Source organism: Lathamus discolor, chromosome 6 (assembly GCF_037157495.1).
Source record: "Lathamus discolor isolate bLatDis1 chromosome 6, bLatDis1.hap1, whole genome shotgun sequence".
In the NCBI taxonomy this organism is placed as follows: Eukaryota; Metazoa; Chordata; class Aves; order Psittaciformes; family Psittacidae; genus Lathamus; species Lathamus discolor.
In genome coordinates this window covers 67175510-67191457 of record NC_088889.1, presented here as the reverse complement: position 1 = coordinate 67191457, position 15948 = coordinate 67175510, and the positions used below count along the sequence as shown (strand labels likewise).

Genomic DNA, 15948 nt, shown 5'->3' with positions numbered 1-15948 from the left:
AGAATTAAATTCTAGGCATAAATCAACTACCCTGAATCACTAACTACCCTGACTTGACAACTGTATGAAATACTTGAATTTGCCAAATCTTCTTTATGATAACAGTTGAAATTTAGAAATTGAACTGTAATCTGATCAGCTCAGTCTCCAAAAACTTATGAGCCATGAGAAGGAACCTCTCAGTTCAACCTGATTAATACTACATGGATTTAATAAAAAGAATCAGATCTGATTATTTTCAGATTTAATGCATAGTTCCACCTCTACACACAGGAATACAGAAAAAGCGTAAGAATAATCTTACTAACTCACCTTACTAAATTCAGACACAAAATAAGGCTTAGACAAGATGCCTGAAGTTTGAAAAATGTGTATCTTAGTTTTACTTGCAACCTGGAAAATACAAATCAAAACAAACAAACAAACAAACAAAAACTACAACAGAAAATTTGAATCAAATATAGCCAAATTTGCCTTCCCGAGTCTTCAGATATTCCAGTGTGGGGAAAAACAATGTGGCAAGCACAGGAGTGAGGAAGAAAACTACTTGGCTCATGCTGTGTCAGGGCTGAACAAGCCCTGCCTGTACTTATCTACTGGCTATTTTTGTGCCTGCATTTGTAGTTCTTGATGAGAGGCTGTGAAATCTAGAAGGTAATGAATTGCTTCAGTTTTCCTCCCTGGCAGAGCATATTCACATCTCTGTGATACACCATGCTCTCAGCCCTCCTGCTTTTGAACAACCTTCGCTTCTCTATCTCATTCATGCTTCTGCACAAAGTCTTTTTCTCTTTAAAAGCGTCAGGAACAGATTTACTTGCTCTTTTTTGGCCTGAAATTTTGAAGGCATTTATAGGTTGTATTTTAGTTATTGGAAACCAGTGACTCACTTCTCATTTTGTTGCCCTCAAGTCTAAATAATTTCCCCACAGTAAATGCCACAGTGATCATTAACTACTATTTCTTAGGTAAAACCTAAATTGTATTTTATAGTAGTGTTGTGCCATGAATGCAAGATCTGTAATGTGTCTGTTCACCCTCCAAGTTCTTATACAACAGTGAAGAGCAATTTGTGATGTATTATCCCATTTCAGATTTCACTTTCTTAATTATTGAATCATCTTCAACTGAACATCAGTGCTAAGAGTAAATCTGCCAGACTCTACTGCATGGTATGTGAAAGGCAGTATTAAAAACTCTTCCTAAAAATAAACTTGTTATGCTAGCACTGAAAGATCAAAAACAACTGTGTAACTAAAAGTTATTAAGTTGGGAGACACAGCAAAGGAGGCATTACCTGGTGGCTGGATTTCTCTGGGTTCTCCTTGTGTGACCATCCATAGGTGACAGGCAATGCTGAGACAGGCAAGTTTTGCAGCACTGCTTCTTGGTGTGTTGATTTCAGTAGCTACTGCCAGCAATCTCTCACCTCTACCAATAGATAAAACCTATGTGTGTTGGAAAACTCTGGGCTGACAGCATTAAAAGATAACTGCTAGCATCACCTTAAGTCCAAAACCAGACTGATATACAATCAAATACTGGAACACCAAATGGATCACATCTGAGCATTTTAATAGAATTTCAGTGAAGACTCATCTGTAAAACAGAGGCAGAAATCAATGCATACCAAAGAATATTGTTTGAAAACACAACAGGCTTTCTGAAAGCTGGATGGTTGGACTTCCTTCCTTACTGGCTATGAAATGGCAGCTGACATTTATTGTCCTTCTTGAGAAATATTCCGGTTATCTGTGAGTGGCTGGCCAATAGAGGGAGCATGGAACATGCTAGGTCTGACAAAACTATGGCTTTAAAAAAAACCTGCCTGCAACTCTCAGCATAGAAATAGTACCAAAACCAAACTCATCTGTATATTTTTCTAAACCATTCCAAGATCATTTAAACTCAAACACAGTATGCAAATCTTTAATAAGCAGACTGCTTCATAAAAGGGCAAGGACTTCTCTGAAGGTTTTAAACTTTTGCATGCCAAGAGTCAGCATTAGTCCAAGATCATAAATCCCCTTGTAAATGTCAACTTTCCTATTTTTTCTGGCAATTGTTTCCTGAAGCTCTAACCACATGTAGCACAGAGCAGATGACACATTATTTATGCTCAATAATTTTATATGTGTGCCATTTTCAGCCTTAAACTTTTGAAAAATTGAGATAAATAACAATCAATATTCATGTACCCTTTATTTGCTTTCAGTGTAACATTCCATGCTAATTGCAGATGTAATATTCATGAGTGTAAATATAAGAATTAACAACTCTGGGTTGGTTTTCTTCACTTTTGCTTTACATGTGAATATTTTGGCTTACAAAATTAACAGAATACAGTAAATAATCCTCCCATACTTTATACAAACTACATGATTTTGATATACAAGGATTCTGTTTTTATTACAGTGACAATATACAACCATGTCTATTTACAATGCAAAAAGTATATAAACCACATTTTAAACATTCTGCTACTGGCAGCAACTATTGTTTAGGAGGTAGCTTTAATTAACAAAATGAACTGAAGCCACATTTCCCATCATGTGTTCTATCAAATAATTTACAATACAAAGATAAAAATTCATTGTATAAACAGTATATACAGTTTAATTCTGAAAACAGCAATCTAGCTTTAAATCTTAATGAGAATGTCTCCAGAGTAACTGGGATGGCAGTGGATTTGCTCTTAAATTTAGTGTATTGTTCAAGAAACATACATGTATTTACTTAATCATGCATTCATAACTTTGTATCAATCGATTTCAAACTAAATATAGATAAATGGATTGCTGATTGTACTTAAATTATTTGGGTCTCAGAACTTGAATGGTTTAAAACTATTGCACTGATTTACGTGAAAATCAGTGACTCTGCACAGTGTACTTCACTCTCAGTAAAATAATTGGAAAAATGCTTTTCTTTATTGCAAAAATGCTTTCCATTTCCCCTCCATTTGCTAAAATCTCAGTCTATTCATAGGTATTATTGGGGCACTGTAACATTCTACAGGCTGCAAAGTATTAGTCGGTCTTTCTGCAAAGACAGCTGTGTACAATGACAGCACTGCTAACACCCCCCTGATGCATCAGTACTCCTTCCAACAGTGTGACCTGAGTGCCTAATACTAAAGCAAGTAGCTGTGGTTCACCTGAAGTCATGCATCATCACTGGAAAAACGTGTTCAACCCTATTATTCCGGACAGCTGTTAATATTCTTATTTCATCATCTACAGGTGTTGTGGATTACAAGTGCTTGATTGTAACAAAACTTTTTTTCTTAAAAATTGAGTATTCTGAAATACAAAATGAACATGGTATTCCTATACTGCTGTCACAGTTACATGTGGGAGAATTAATCCCTTTTTTGGCCCTGCAGTAAAATTCATCCTGAGATTCAATGCTGAATACACTATACAAAGCTAGCAAGAGAGGTTTTTTTGCTCAATTATAGAAAAGTCACATTTAAAAATAATTTCTTTTACTATTAAACAGCTGTCTTTTAAATTGTGCTTTGGCAGGAAAAAGAAAAAAAGAAATCAACAGAACTTACCTCACCAATAGCAGAAGCAAAGAACAACTGGAGTACAATGTGGAAACACATCATTAGCATGTAAAAAATGTATAAAAGAAACCACTATTGTGTGGAAAAAGAGTAAAAATATTGGGTAACAAATTTGGTTTACCAATTATTTACAGTCAGGGCAATTGATTAATTTGTTTCATTATTTTTAAACGTATGGCTCAAGAAATTACTGCCCACTTCCCTTCTTTACAAGTGACACTAAACAATGATTACAAAAGTGCTTCCTGCTCAGAAAGGTCAAAACAGGCAACAGTCTATGAAGGATTATACCTCTTTATTAGAACAGCTGATAGCAAAAGGCCTTTTCAGTCTTTAATTCTCGGTATGTTGTAGGCATAACGAACCAAAGGGAACCCTCGGCTTTGGTAGAAGCATGCACGGCCGCAGGCCTGCACTTGGTCTGAGCTGTCCGACACAAAGGAGTCGTCCTCATCCGCATAGTCAGAGTGGGCTGACTGGGTTCCACAGTCTGACCAGTAGCCATCCGCCCTTTGGCAAGGCACCACTGCCAGTGCGGGGCAGCTGTGTGATTTGATCAAGTGTTTACAGGGCACAGGCTTGGATAACAGGAGCGATTCGCAGCATTCACACACAGTGATGTTACCCTGCAAGTGCGTGTAGACACCACAGTCGTAGTAAAAATCCTGTGTCACACAGTCCCCTTGAGTATTGACAGCGATCGCTACTGCTCCGCTCTTCCTGGTCATGTGGCGCCTGAGCAACTTCCAGTCTTCCTTGAACTTCGGGTTGAAGAACACGTATAGGACTGGATTCAGGCAAGCAGGCAGTGGGAAAAATATCAAAGTAACAGACTTCATGATTTCAGGGCTGATAGAAATCGCAGTGATCAATGGTGCAAATGAGAAGAATGCAACAGGACAGAAAAAGATGCAGTTCGTGAAGATTAGCCAAGCGACATGCTTAATCATGCTGGACTGCGAGTTTTCGGAGAGGTCCTCTTTCTCTAAGTTGCAATACAGTTTAGTGTAGATAACAGCCATTAGCAAAAATGCTAATGAATTCAGGAGCACTAAAGTTACGGTGAAACCTAATGAAGATGTTTCTCCAGTGGGGAAGGGCAAGCAAAGGGGTGATGCTGAGTACTCCGCTGTGTAAAAAAGTGGTAAGCATGCCGCTATCACAGCGCACAGGAAAGCAAAAACTGCTGCAATCTGAAACTGTTTTTGGCGATTGCTTTTCCCCTTTTTAATGATCTCCTTCGCAGAGAAGCTCCGTTCAACAGCTGCCAACATCAGGAAAAAAATGGCACTTTCTGACGAAAAGACGGCAAGAAACCCAGCCACTCTGCAACCACTGCCAGTCTCCCACCATATGCCAAATTCAGCAAATCTTCCCCAAGAGACAGCATCCAAGAAAGTTAAAATACCAGTATAGACTCCCATAAATAAGTTAGAGACAGAAATCAGACCTATAAACAGTTTAGAAGATGGCAATGGAGTACAGGATGCAAATATTGTTAACATGACAAGCAGGTTGAAGAATAAAGCAACCAAAAAAATGAACCAAACAGTAAGTCGAATCATCCAGCTGCCCAACAAATATTCACAAGGCTTAAAAGCACCTAGAAGAAAGAAAAAAACAAACAAAAAAAAAAAAAAAACAAAAAAAAACAGAAGGACAAGCAATTTAGGAAAAAAATTGTGCCTTAACAAGCAAGGTTTTCAAAAGGTATTATGCGAGCAGTCCTCATTAATTCATGAATAGAGCACACAGCTGAACTGCTAAACAGGTCAGCTGAAAGTAAACTATTCTGCTGAAGCTATTTACTAATTAATTATGCCTGAAATAATAATTACTGTGATGAATGGTCACTTGAGAATACTTCATGTAAACAAGCTCCTAAACAAACTTAATTACCTTTCAGCTACTCAAAATAGCTTTCATTACTGCCACCTAAATACCTTTTATTTTCTTTAGATTTCATACTTCATTAAAAAAACACTGGTACCAAATAAAAGCTGATGTTCACAACCAACTTGCAAAGTGAAAGAATTTTTTAGAAGTAGCATGTTCTCTTGAAAAATGACTTACAAAAATGCCTTGTGGAGCAACTTTTCATCACAAGGAAACATCTGTAAAACAGCTGACAAATTCAATTTATCAGCTTTAACAGGGGCAGGAATTCACCACAAGCCCCCTCCCCAACCCTTGTCACTGAAAGGCACTTTGAGGTTGGAAAGTCGTATCAGGAAGATGAATTTTTTTTTCTTCTTCTTTTGCCACTTAAAAAAACTTAAAATAATAAAATACACCCGACAACAGAAATAATACGAGCTTAGACAAGGAAGAAAGGTCACTACTCCTGCTTACCCCTCTAATCCTTCTAATTGCTATTTATTCCATAGGGAAATCCTACTGATTTTAAGTAACAATTAGAAGAGCTAACCCCTCCTACATCCCCATTAGGCACTGCTAATTGTCCAAAGCACAATAGTTGGGGATGGCACTCTGGGAGCTGAAGGCAGAGCAGGAAAGCCCCAGACTGTGCTACCACCTTGGGCTGGAGGTTCGGAGCTGGATTCAGCCCACGACTCCTGGCTCTGTGCAGCTCATGCCCTTCCTTCAGGCAGGTGAAAGGTAAGTACAACCCATCCCTCCTGCAGGCTGGAACAGCAACGAGGCAGAACGATTAAATGCCAGCTCAAGAATCTCCCAAAGCCTAAAGCAACTTCCAGAAATTACTGAAGTGACAAATCAAAAAAGAATCTGCTAGTTTGTTTAAAAGAACAAGCTTCATTTCTGGGCAAGAAATAATGATGCTAACTGGATTATCAGATCAGTAAAATTCCCTTTTTTACAGATATTACTGAGACATCTTCACCAGAATAATTATTTTTACGGTACGTTCATGAGATGCAAAAATACCTGCTAAGCTGAATCTACTTGTAAATGAAAACAACTTTCACCTTAGGAAATGTAAAAGTGTCAATGCTGTGCTTCAAAAATCATTTTTCTAGTAGCTGTGCAGTGAGGCATCTTTGGAGAAAAAAAACCCACCACATTTTCCTGTCTTTCTCACAGGGTCTAGCTATCCTTAGAATTAAAAATTACCCTCCCCTTTAACCAATATTCCCAGCCCACAGGGGGAAATTCATGCTGGGAAAGACGAGTTTCACAGCTTACAGTGCTATGCTACTTGAGTACCAGTGTTCAGCAATCCATTCCTGCCATTAGGCAAAGCAGAAAGTGGATCTACGAGATGAGCAATGATTCAGAACTTAGGTGGTGGGTGGAGTGTCCTACTTATGACCAGACGACAGCACGGTATAGAAAACAAGTTGTTAGTATGGGAGGGACTGGTGAAAAACAAGGCAAATTGTGAACTTGTAGAACACGCTCTTCATTCCTTTTAGAGCTACAGCATCTCTGGCATGGACAAAAAGAGAGAGCTAAAAGCTTTAGAGATTTAACCTATGTAACACACCATCTGAATTCTTGTTCTGTGAACAGAGGATCAAAAGCAAATAAGCAGCTTTGGTCAAATTATTTCTCAGATCACGTACAGCTACATTAATAATGTATTTTGACTTTCTGACCACAATTTTTTTGATTGTGATTAAGAAATCCTTGTGATATTCTGTATACTAAAGCCAGAGCTAGCCAAGAGATGAAATGCTGACAGATTTTCATAACGGATGTAAAACACCAGTTTAGGAGAAGAGAATGAAACAGAACTTGGAAACCCCCTGCTCATCCAGTATTAACTTCTCTGGAAGTATCCTGCTCCTCCCATCTATGTGTTCCTATTCATGCAAAGATTAGAGTACAAGAGGTATAGAAGGAATCCTCTGGAGAGCCCATGGCAAAGGCAAGGTTGAAGGAGGCACCACAGCAAATGCTTTCAGAGCCAAGTGGAACCGTGTGTGGAAATTCGCAGTTCAAGGAAGATAAGCTGAAGGGCAGCAATGAAGCTGCCAAGGATGGAAACACTTGTTTGCAAGATCAAGGACTTTCAACACTCCTGGGCTGTTCAAGCCTGAATTGGAATAGTTCTGATATGCCAATAAGAATACTCATTGCATAGGTAGCTGTAGCAGTTTAAGATGCTACTGCATGCTCCAGCTACTTGTAACAGCCCTCTGCTGTCAGTTAATGTGGCTACAGTAGGGCTGGGGAACAGATTAGCTGAAGTGATCCCCATTCTCTCTCCTGCAAAGATATCAGGCTTAGTTAAAACCACCCGTGACAGTAGTTTGAGTTAAGCTTTTAAAGCACAAGCTGACTTCGCATTGAAGCAAATGAGCATTCGTATAGACATCTCTTTGGCAAGAGTAACACAGAATTAGGGGGCAGTGCATTAAACACAGCAGGCTCTAAACACAAGCGTTACAGTCTTGATTGTTCTGCTTATGGAAACAAAGTTCTGTTTTTTCCTAGTATAGTTCTCCAGTATAGTGCTACGTGTCTAAAGCTGAGCCAAATCTTTGTGACTGCTCATCCAAAACAATACTGACATCAACTGAAGTTTCACTCAAGCTTTGTAGAATTTCATCTTCTGTGTACAGAATGACTAGGAGGAATGAAACATGTAATTCTGCAGACAGATATTTGCATAACACCATGCTAAAGCACATTATAAGATTTACCTGTTGCTGGTGTACAGTGAATAATAGTCTGTCCCAGTTCCTCATTTTCCTCATTTCTTAGAACATCTGCATCAGCTGTATCCAAGTAAAAATGAAAAACAGATTAATTGTAGGAAGAAAAAGTGAAATTCAGGAAAGGATGGAGGTAGCGCTTTGAAAGATCAAAGGCCTAACAGTTCACCAGCATTCAAGACTTTAACAGTGGAGCTGTTCCCGTTTGGCACATGAAGTCAAATGCTCAGTGCAGGAATCGCTGCAGCAGTTTGAATTACTATTGCATGTCTCAGGTACTCACAATGCTCTATAACAAAGCAGCAATATCATCACTGGAGAAAAATCTATGGGCCTTGAAGCGCCACAAAGAACTGTCGTGTTTTAAGTGAAACCACGTGGTTTAAGTGAAAAGGACAAGTCCTTTCTGAACAGAAAGGTCAAAATACTAAGAACTATAACACATTTTCTGCTCTGGCAGATTATTCTTTTACTATTTTTTTTTTTTTTAAACAGGCAAATCTTGCACTGTCAGATAATACATTTCACTTTCATTTAGAAGGAATATGGCAATGCCAATCTGTAAGCAACAAATAAGCACTTCCAAAGACAGCTTTTGTATCCCTATAAATATTTTCATTTTCCAAATTTCCTTATTCAAAGACAACATACACCATTATTCAGTCTAGTGTGGCCCAAAATAATACTGCTGGTTTAGCACAATGAAATGCTTACCCTTCTCACGATCCAGCAAGGCACCTTGATCTTGGTGACCCGAATCTTCAGCATTAGAGTTTAAGTAAGAATCACAACCCCAAAATGCACAGCACTGGTAAGCATACGGTACAGAGAGTGACCTGAAGTACAGCCAGAATACCAGTGTTACCTACTTTAACCGATGTTAAGATTACCATCTATTAGTAACATTTAGATAGCACACTTGAGTGCCAAACTTGAAGCTTCTTTTTGTCACAGTCACTAATAAAAAACTATTACTTCAAATTGGATCAGTTGTAACCATTTTTGATGAACTTTTGCGCTGAGATAAAGAATAGGTGAAGACCTACATGTTGGCTGCAAGGAGTACAATGAAAATAGTGTGATGTTTAGCACTCTTTGCTACTGATTCTACTCATACAAACCAAATTCTGATCAGTGTTTGCAGTGTTGCTGTGCAAATGAAACTGCAAACTAATTAAGCAAACTAATTAAGGAGTAACTGTTTTGTAAGAAAGTTAATTCTCAGATGATGACATTAAAAATTACGTCTTTCCTTCCCACTCTTCATTTTGTGGCCCCAAAAGAGGAGGGTTTTTTTCCCTATTTTGTTTATTTAACAGAAATGGCACATACTATTAATTCTGGTACAGAAGTACAGCTGCACACAGGGATTTAAGAAGTCCACATAAACAATGAGATAATAGCAGATCAGAAGCTGATTTTTGTGACTCAAGGTTACAATATCAGCTATCTGCAGTATTGTTTCTGAATTCTGTTCTTGTAAATGTCATCAGTCTGAAGGATCCCACAATGCTTTAGTTCTCAAACACAGATCAAAACCTAAAACCAATCTGCTGTTTCTATAGGACTGCTGAGGCCTGATTCTAAAAGTGACATGGATTCCTTCCGTGGTCTTAGACAAATTAATACAGGAAAAAAAAAATCTTTAACTGCTTCTTAATGTACAGCAAGACCTTTGAAAACACAAAGCAGTTAATCACTGTCTGATCCACCTCGCACTGAAATCAGTACTGGGCTTTCATTTTAATGATTGCTGTGACTTTTATCATTTGCCTCCAAGAACAGATAGCGTATGTATTTATAAAGTGTGGTGATTATGGAATCAAGACATCTGTGCCTCTGCTCCTATTTTCCACGCTCTGAAAGACAGATGTGCTCAGTTCAGTAACAACTGGAATCCACCAGAAAACACTACTCCAAAGTTAGGTGCTATCTGCCTGACAAGTGGTGCACGAAAAATATAAAAGGCTCCAAGGAACCACACCTGCAAGTGTCTTCTATACTAGAATAGTCAGGTTCCCTTTCATATATGCCAACATAAGGCAATACAGGACTCAGCAGAGGGCCTGACCAGCAGGTCAAAGGAGCTGATTCTGCTCTACTCTAATAGAGTAGACCCCTCTACTCTGTTCTCTTGAGACCCCACACTTTGGAGTACTGCATACAGTCCTGGTGTCCTCAGCATAATGACATGGAGCTGCTGAAGCAAGTCCAGAGGAGGGCCATGAGGATGATCAGGGGGCTTGAGCACCTCCCTTATGAAGACAGGCTGAGAAAGTTGGGGCTGTTCAGCCTGGAGAAGAGAAGGCTGCGTGAAGACCTCATAGCAGCCTTCCAGTATCTGAAGGGAGCCTGTAAGGATGCTGGAGAGGGACTCTTCATCAGGGACTGTAGTGATAGGACAAGGGTTAACGGGTTAAAACTTAAACAGGGGAAGTTTAGGTCAGATAAAAGACGTTCTTTACTGTGAGGGTGGTGAGGGACTGGAACAGGCTGCCCAGAGAAGCTGTGGCTGCCCCATCTTTGGCAGTGTTCAAGGCTGGACAGGGCCTGGAGCAATCTGGTCTAGTGGAAGGTGTCCCTGCCTGTGGCAGGGGGTTGGAACTGGATGAGCTTAAGGTCCTTGCCAAACCATTCTATGAGTCATCATAAGCATTATCTAAACTGGCTTAATTTATTGTCTTATTGCTTGTTACTGTCAAAATAAGCAAGGCACTCTGTGGTGTTATTTACCAACGTACCGGAGCTTTGCAAAGCTCTTTGCTGCCAAAGCTTCTTTCAACTCTGAATTGCCTGCAAGTTTAAGCTGGTTCAGTCCACTCAATCCTTCAGTTGGAACTGAAGAGAGTTCATTGAAACTCAGGTCTCTGAAATGTGAATATTAAGACATTGTTACAACAAAGTAAGTCTGAAGATGCTTTAACATACATTCCATTGAAATAAGAAGGCTCTTTAGGCCTCATACTGAGGCTGTGGCCTGGCAGATGCTTGTGAGTGCAGCAGGCACTGCAAACAATGGTCAGCTACGGAGAGGTTTCACCATTCACGCATGAAACACACAATGGGCAAATATCAACTTTAAGCTGAAAATATTTACTATCTCAGCAGTTTAATGCTAGAGAGAGGAGGTCTCTGCACAGAACAGTCTACTTACAGGTTAACAATAGCTCCAACAGTGGTGAAAGCTTCCTTGTGGATCTGTCGGATCCGATTTCTACTGAGGTCACTACAAAGAATGCCAAATGAGATTATTTTATCAGTTTTATCAAAACTTTGTAACAGCCACTGTAATGAGGGAAAAAAGCTAAGGTGACAAATACATTATGCCTTTGTCAGAAAAGCTGGACAACCCTCCCGCTTCCCTTCTCTCCCCTAGTCAGTCAAGTGCAGTAGCAGCCAAATCCCTTGGTAAGGCAGCTGTATCCTGCTTCACCTCACCCCCAAAGGAGAATCCATCTCCCATTTCTGCCCTGCTTCCCTTCCTTCCTGGCGCTATCATCACAGCCTGTGTTCCCAAGGCATAAGCTGGCTCTAGCATCCCTTACTCCCAGGGTGAAGGTGCCAGGAAAATCACTTTGGTGACAACCACACCAGCACATTGGCAGGGGAGGGGAGAGGCAACACAACAACAAGCAGAAGGGCCTCCACTCTGCTGGATTTCAAAATCCAGTTGAACCACTATGACTTATATTATGACATTCCTTTTGAAACACCTGTCAATTTTTGTCCTGATAATTTCAGTGTTCCTAATACAATCTTCCTAAAGCAAGAGATATAGGGGAAAGAGATAATTTTGTTTACTGGGCTGCTCATCCTGAGGAAAATATATAGGATCACTCCAGTAAATACTGTATAATGGAATAATACAGTAATAATATAATGCAAGATAGCAGTGATATAATGCAAAATAGTGGAGTACCAAAAAAACACCATCTCATTTTTCAGTCTCCGTATATGTATGTTTTTAGAAGTATCTTTATAGGCTAGAAAAACAAAATGGCGAATCAAAATATCAGGACTGAAATAGCTGCTGCTAATATTTCCTGCACAAGATTTGCTTCACTTTAGGATCCAGCACACTTGGGTTTTGCCATCAATTAGATTTATAACACCAAGCAGTTTACATGATAATCAAAAACATTATCATGTTTTACTCAGAATGCGGTTATGTGCACTTACAGGACATGAAGGGAGGACAGTCCTTGAAAGGTATCCTCTGTGATTTCGTTGATTTGATTGTGCTGTAAGGAACTGCAAAGTGAAGAAGTATAAAGAGAACTAATTAGTTAACTGGTCTGACCTCAAACCAAGGGTTAGGTAGCTCTGTGCCTGCTAATTCATAAATTTAGCCTTACCAGTGGCAAGGCTTTTCTCATCTCCCCTTGCAGGCCAACAGTTTTACTATTTCCCATAGCTATTCCCATACTATTTCCATGTTAATACAACCATGAAGCTCTTTCATGGCACCTCTGCCTAATCCCAATGCACAACTCATTTAATTCAAAAGAGACTTAAGCATGGACTGAATTATTTCCAAGCAAAAAAGTAATACTTTGCAAACTCTGAAGAATCACACTGAGATTTAAAGCAAATCCACTTCATTTTGCAGGGAATCTTTAGGTATGTTCTGACCCTCAGTGTACTTTAATTTCTCAAAATACAGATTTATGAAAGGAAATACGTTGAGAAACACCTCAAGAGCTAATGGGAGAACTGTACGTCCAGTTCAATAGCTCCCTTTACAATGAACCACATGTACAATGAGCCTGAAGATGTCAAGAGCGTAACAGCAAACGCCTTTGAGAAGTTTATTAGCCCTGCTTTGGCCACGAGACAAGACGCTTGAGTGCAGTAGGGACAAAAGGAGAAGTAAGAACATATGCAAACATGTTCCACAACTTAGGCAGAAATATTGTTTAGGGTCTGGAAATTAAGCTTAAGAAAATTCAATGAAGCAAGGAAAAGCAAAGATGGGTTTTGAATGTGTCTTACAGTGAGTGGAGGAAAAAACATTTTACACAAATGTAGGCTGATGGTTGGAGGGAACTGAAGAAGAGCGGAAGAGATAAGAGGCAAAAAGAAAAACATATAAATGCTCATTCCATTTATGTGTATAGCAATACTATTCTGAAATGCAGGATTCCTTTTTGTGCCACATGAACAATTTAAACTTAGCTAATTGAGGAAATTGAACCACTAAAAACAAGTGGTTGAATTCTCTATCCAGCACACTTCTCACATTAGATGGTCGTATCTCCGTCATTAATCTTAGAAACTTAGGATAAAACACAAGCAAAAAAGTTTCTAGAGACTTGGATTCAGCATACTAAGGAGGCAATAAAGATAAAAACCATAGGTGGTTTTTTCTTACATTTCTTCCAAGGAATGGCAGCCTTTAAAACTTGGCAGGTCCTTTATATTGTTATAAGACAAGTCCCTTCAAAACAGAAAACAGGAGAAAGGTGCTTAGTCCAGCTCTTCTCTACTAGAAACATCTCATCATTTGTAACCATTAAATGGACTGGCATCATCTTCCTGTTAGCAATGGTCTGAGACGAAACTAAGGGCAGTTTAGAGAAAATCATGAAGGAAACCACAATTCAATCAGTGAGGTAAAGCCAGCAACCGTTACAGAAATTTCACCCATCAAAAACTATTTGACAAAATTGAACTACTGAAACTGGTGCCTTGTAATTGAAAAGTAACAGAAAAACAGGCTGTGCCTCTGCAGTGGCTTTGACAGCTCATGAGAAACCTCCCAACCAGTATTTTTGATTCTATATCCTATACCTACATATATTCTATATTCTATTTCACTGCTTTCACCTCCGCATCTGGATATACGTCTACCCCAAAACCACACTGTACAAATTCCCTGAATTCTGAGAGTTGTAATCTAAAAAGGTTTTCTAATTATCCGCTTTTTCAGAACAAACTGGATAGATGGTATGCAGTGAAGGAATTTAGTGCAATTTTTGATTTAGTGTGTTGGTACCTCCTTGCAAAGCATCCCCAAATTTCTGTTCAAAAATAAACTGCCATTTGAAAATAAATTCCACCTCATCATTTCCCCCGCCCAGTTTGTCTTCTATAAAACAGAACCTATTTTTCTTCTCCTTTTTTTGCCACTTGCTTTTGTTCCAAATTTTCCTGCATGTATACTTTGTAAACATAGCTTTGCCCCTCCCCTCCCAATGGTTTACTAGTTTGGATTTCTTTGCATTTATTCTAAAACACCCTTCTACTGCTTATTCTGTCTTTCCTTTGTATTGCTATCCTCTTCCTAATCCTCATACCTATTTCTCTTAGTTCATGATGCTCCTTCCTGTGTTCTCAAACACAGAAAGTCACAGCACCATAACTAAACTCTACTCTGAATGTAGATGACTACTGTTGTGTTACTAGCGAGTGGTGGCAGAATGAGTTTGAAGATGCAAAGACTGTTCTGCAGCACCACCTTATATGGATTTTATACCATAAGAAAGAAACACAGTGCATGCCCATAAAAGGAATATAAGTCATTACATCAATTCTGCCATGAGGCTTGATTCTTAAAATCAAGAAGCCACAATTGGATCTCCAACTCCAACAGAACTACTAGGATGAGCGTTTCTAAGCAATATTTTTGCTTTTCTTTCAAAACATTTTGATGCAAATGAAAATAGAGGAGTGTATACTTACAAAGTTCGTAGCACCTTTTGCTCTTGGCATAAATTAACAGGAATACTGTTTATCTTGGTCCCTGTTAGAGTTCTGTGGGGAAAAAAGGGAAAACATAAATGTTTGCATTGTTGCTGGTAGATGGCATAGCAAGCACATGCAAGAGCAGAATAAGGATGGTATCTCAGCTACCAGGGTGCTACATTAACCATCAATTTGTTTGGAAGTGGCCAACTTTTCTGGTTTTCAGTTCTGTGAGAGAGGAGTTAGTATCAATGGGTTTTTCATAGGCTGTTGTCAGCTCACCCTATTAAAAAAATAATTAAGAGGCACCCAGATACCACATTAAGGAAAGCTATATAATTACATTTTTTTACAGGAAGAGAACATATAAGCAGTCACTCTCCAGATCCACTAACCGTGTTTCAAACACTCCACAAGAGTGTCAAAGTAAATAAATTATTGCAAAAGACTTCTGTAGAAGATACTTACAAGCTCTCCAGGTTAACAGTTCCTGTCAAATTAGGAAACCACTGCACCATGCTGGCACCTCGAATGACCCTTAAAAATATACCCACAAAAATGAGCTGTAAGCTATCAGGTAGATATTTTCACTAACAAGACATTCTAACATTCTTACTGCTTTTGTGTAAGTTTTACACTTGAACAGTGTGTAAAAGTATTTTCACTGCTTCTTATACAAGTAATATGCTTAATAAATCACTCCTCCATTAGCAAACAACTGGAATTCATCAAGCTGATAAAAGTTGTATGAATACATGCATATGAAAAGGGCATAAACGCATAGGCAGTTTGTAGATCAAAGTTTGAAGCCTCACTCTGCTTCACTTACTCATCACCCTCAGAACTATCTTTTGAGAACACGCATACACTAACCTGCAAAACATTCTCACAATGCACATCCCTGTTCAAAAAACACCTAAGATATATTGCAGTTTGTTTAAGTAGGAACCTGAGCATTTGGCCTGAGGTTATGTGTCTTATGCAAAGCAATCAAGATTTTAAAAAAAGGTTGTAGAGCTTCTTAACAAACTGGATATTCCAAACAATAACAAT

At 38.9% G+C, this 15948-nt stretch overlaps 1 protein-coding gene across 2 annotated transcripts in view; it reads right to left on the bottom strand.

Annotated features, from left to right (window-relative positions):
* Positions 1-2183: 2183 nt before the first annotated feature.
* LGR4 (leucine rich repeat containing G protein-coupled receptor 4) overlaps positions 2184-15948 on the bottom strand; it is an 81306-nt gene continuing 67541 nt past the window's right edge. The window contains exons 10-18 of one of the 2 annotated variants that reach the window (XM_065683368.1): positions 15364-15432; positions 14893-14964; positions 13583-13648; positions 12391-12462; positions 11366-11437; positions 10953-11078; positions 8926-9047; positions 8200-8274; positions 2184-5174 (exon numbers count right to left, since the gene is read on the bottom strand). In XM_065683368.1, the coding sequence (XP_065539440.1) occupies positions 3898-5174; positions 8200-8274; positions 8926-9047; positions 10953-11078; positions 11366-11437; positions 12391-12462; positions 13583-13648; positions 14893-14964; positions 15364-15432 (1951 nt within the window). In that variant the 3' untranslated portion in view covers positions 2184-3897. The remainder of the gene's footprint in view (positions 5175-8199; positions 8275-8925; positions 9048-10952; positions 11079-11365; positions 11438-12390; positions 12463-13582; positions 13649-14892; positions 14965-15363; positions 15433-15948) is intronic. The other variant, XM_065683369.1, reaches the window with a different exon arrangement.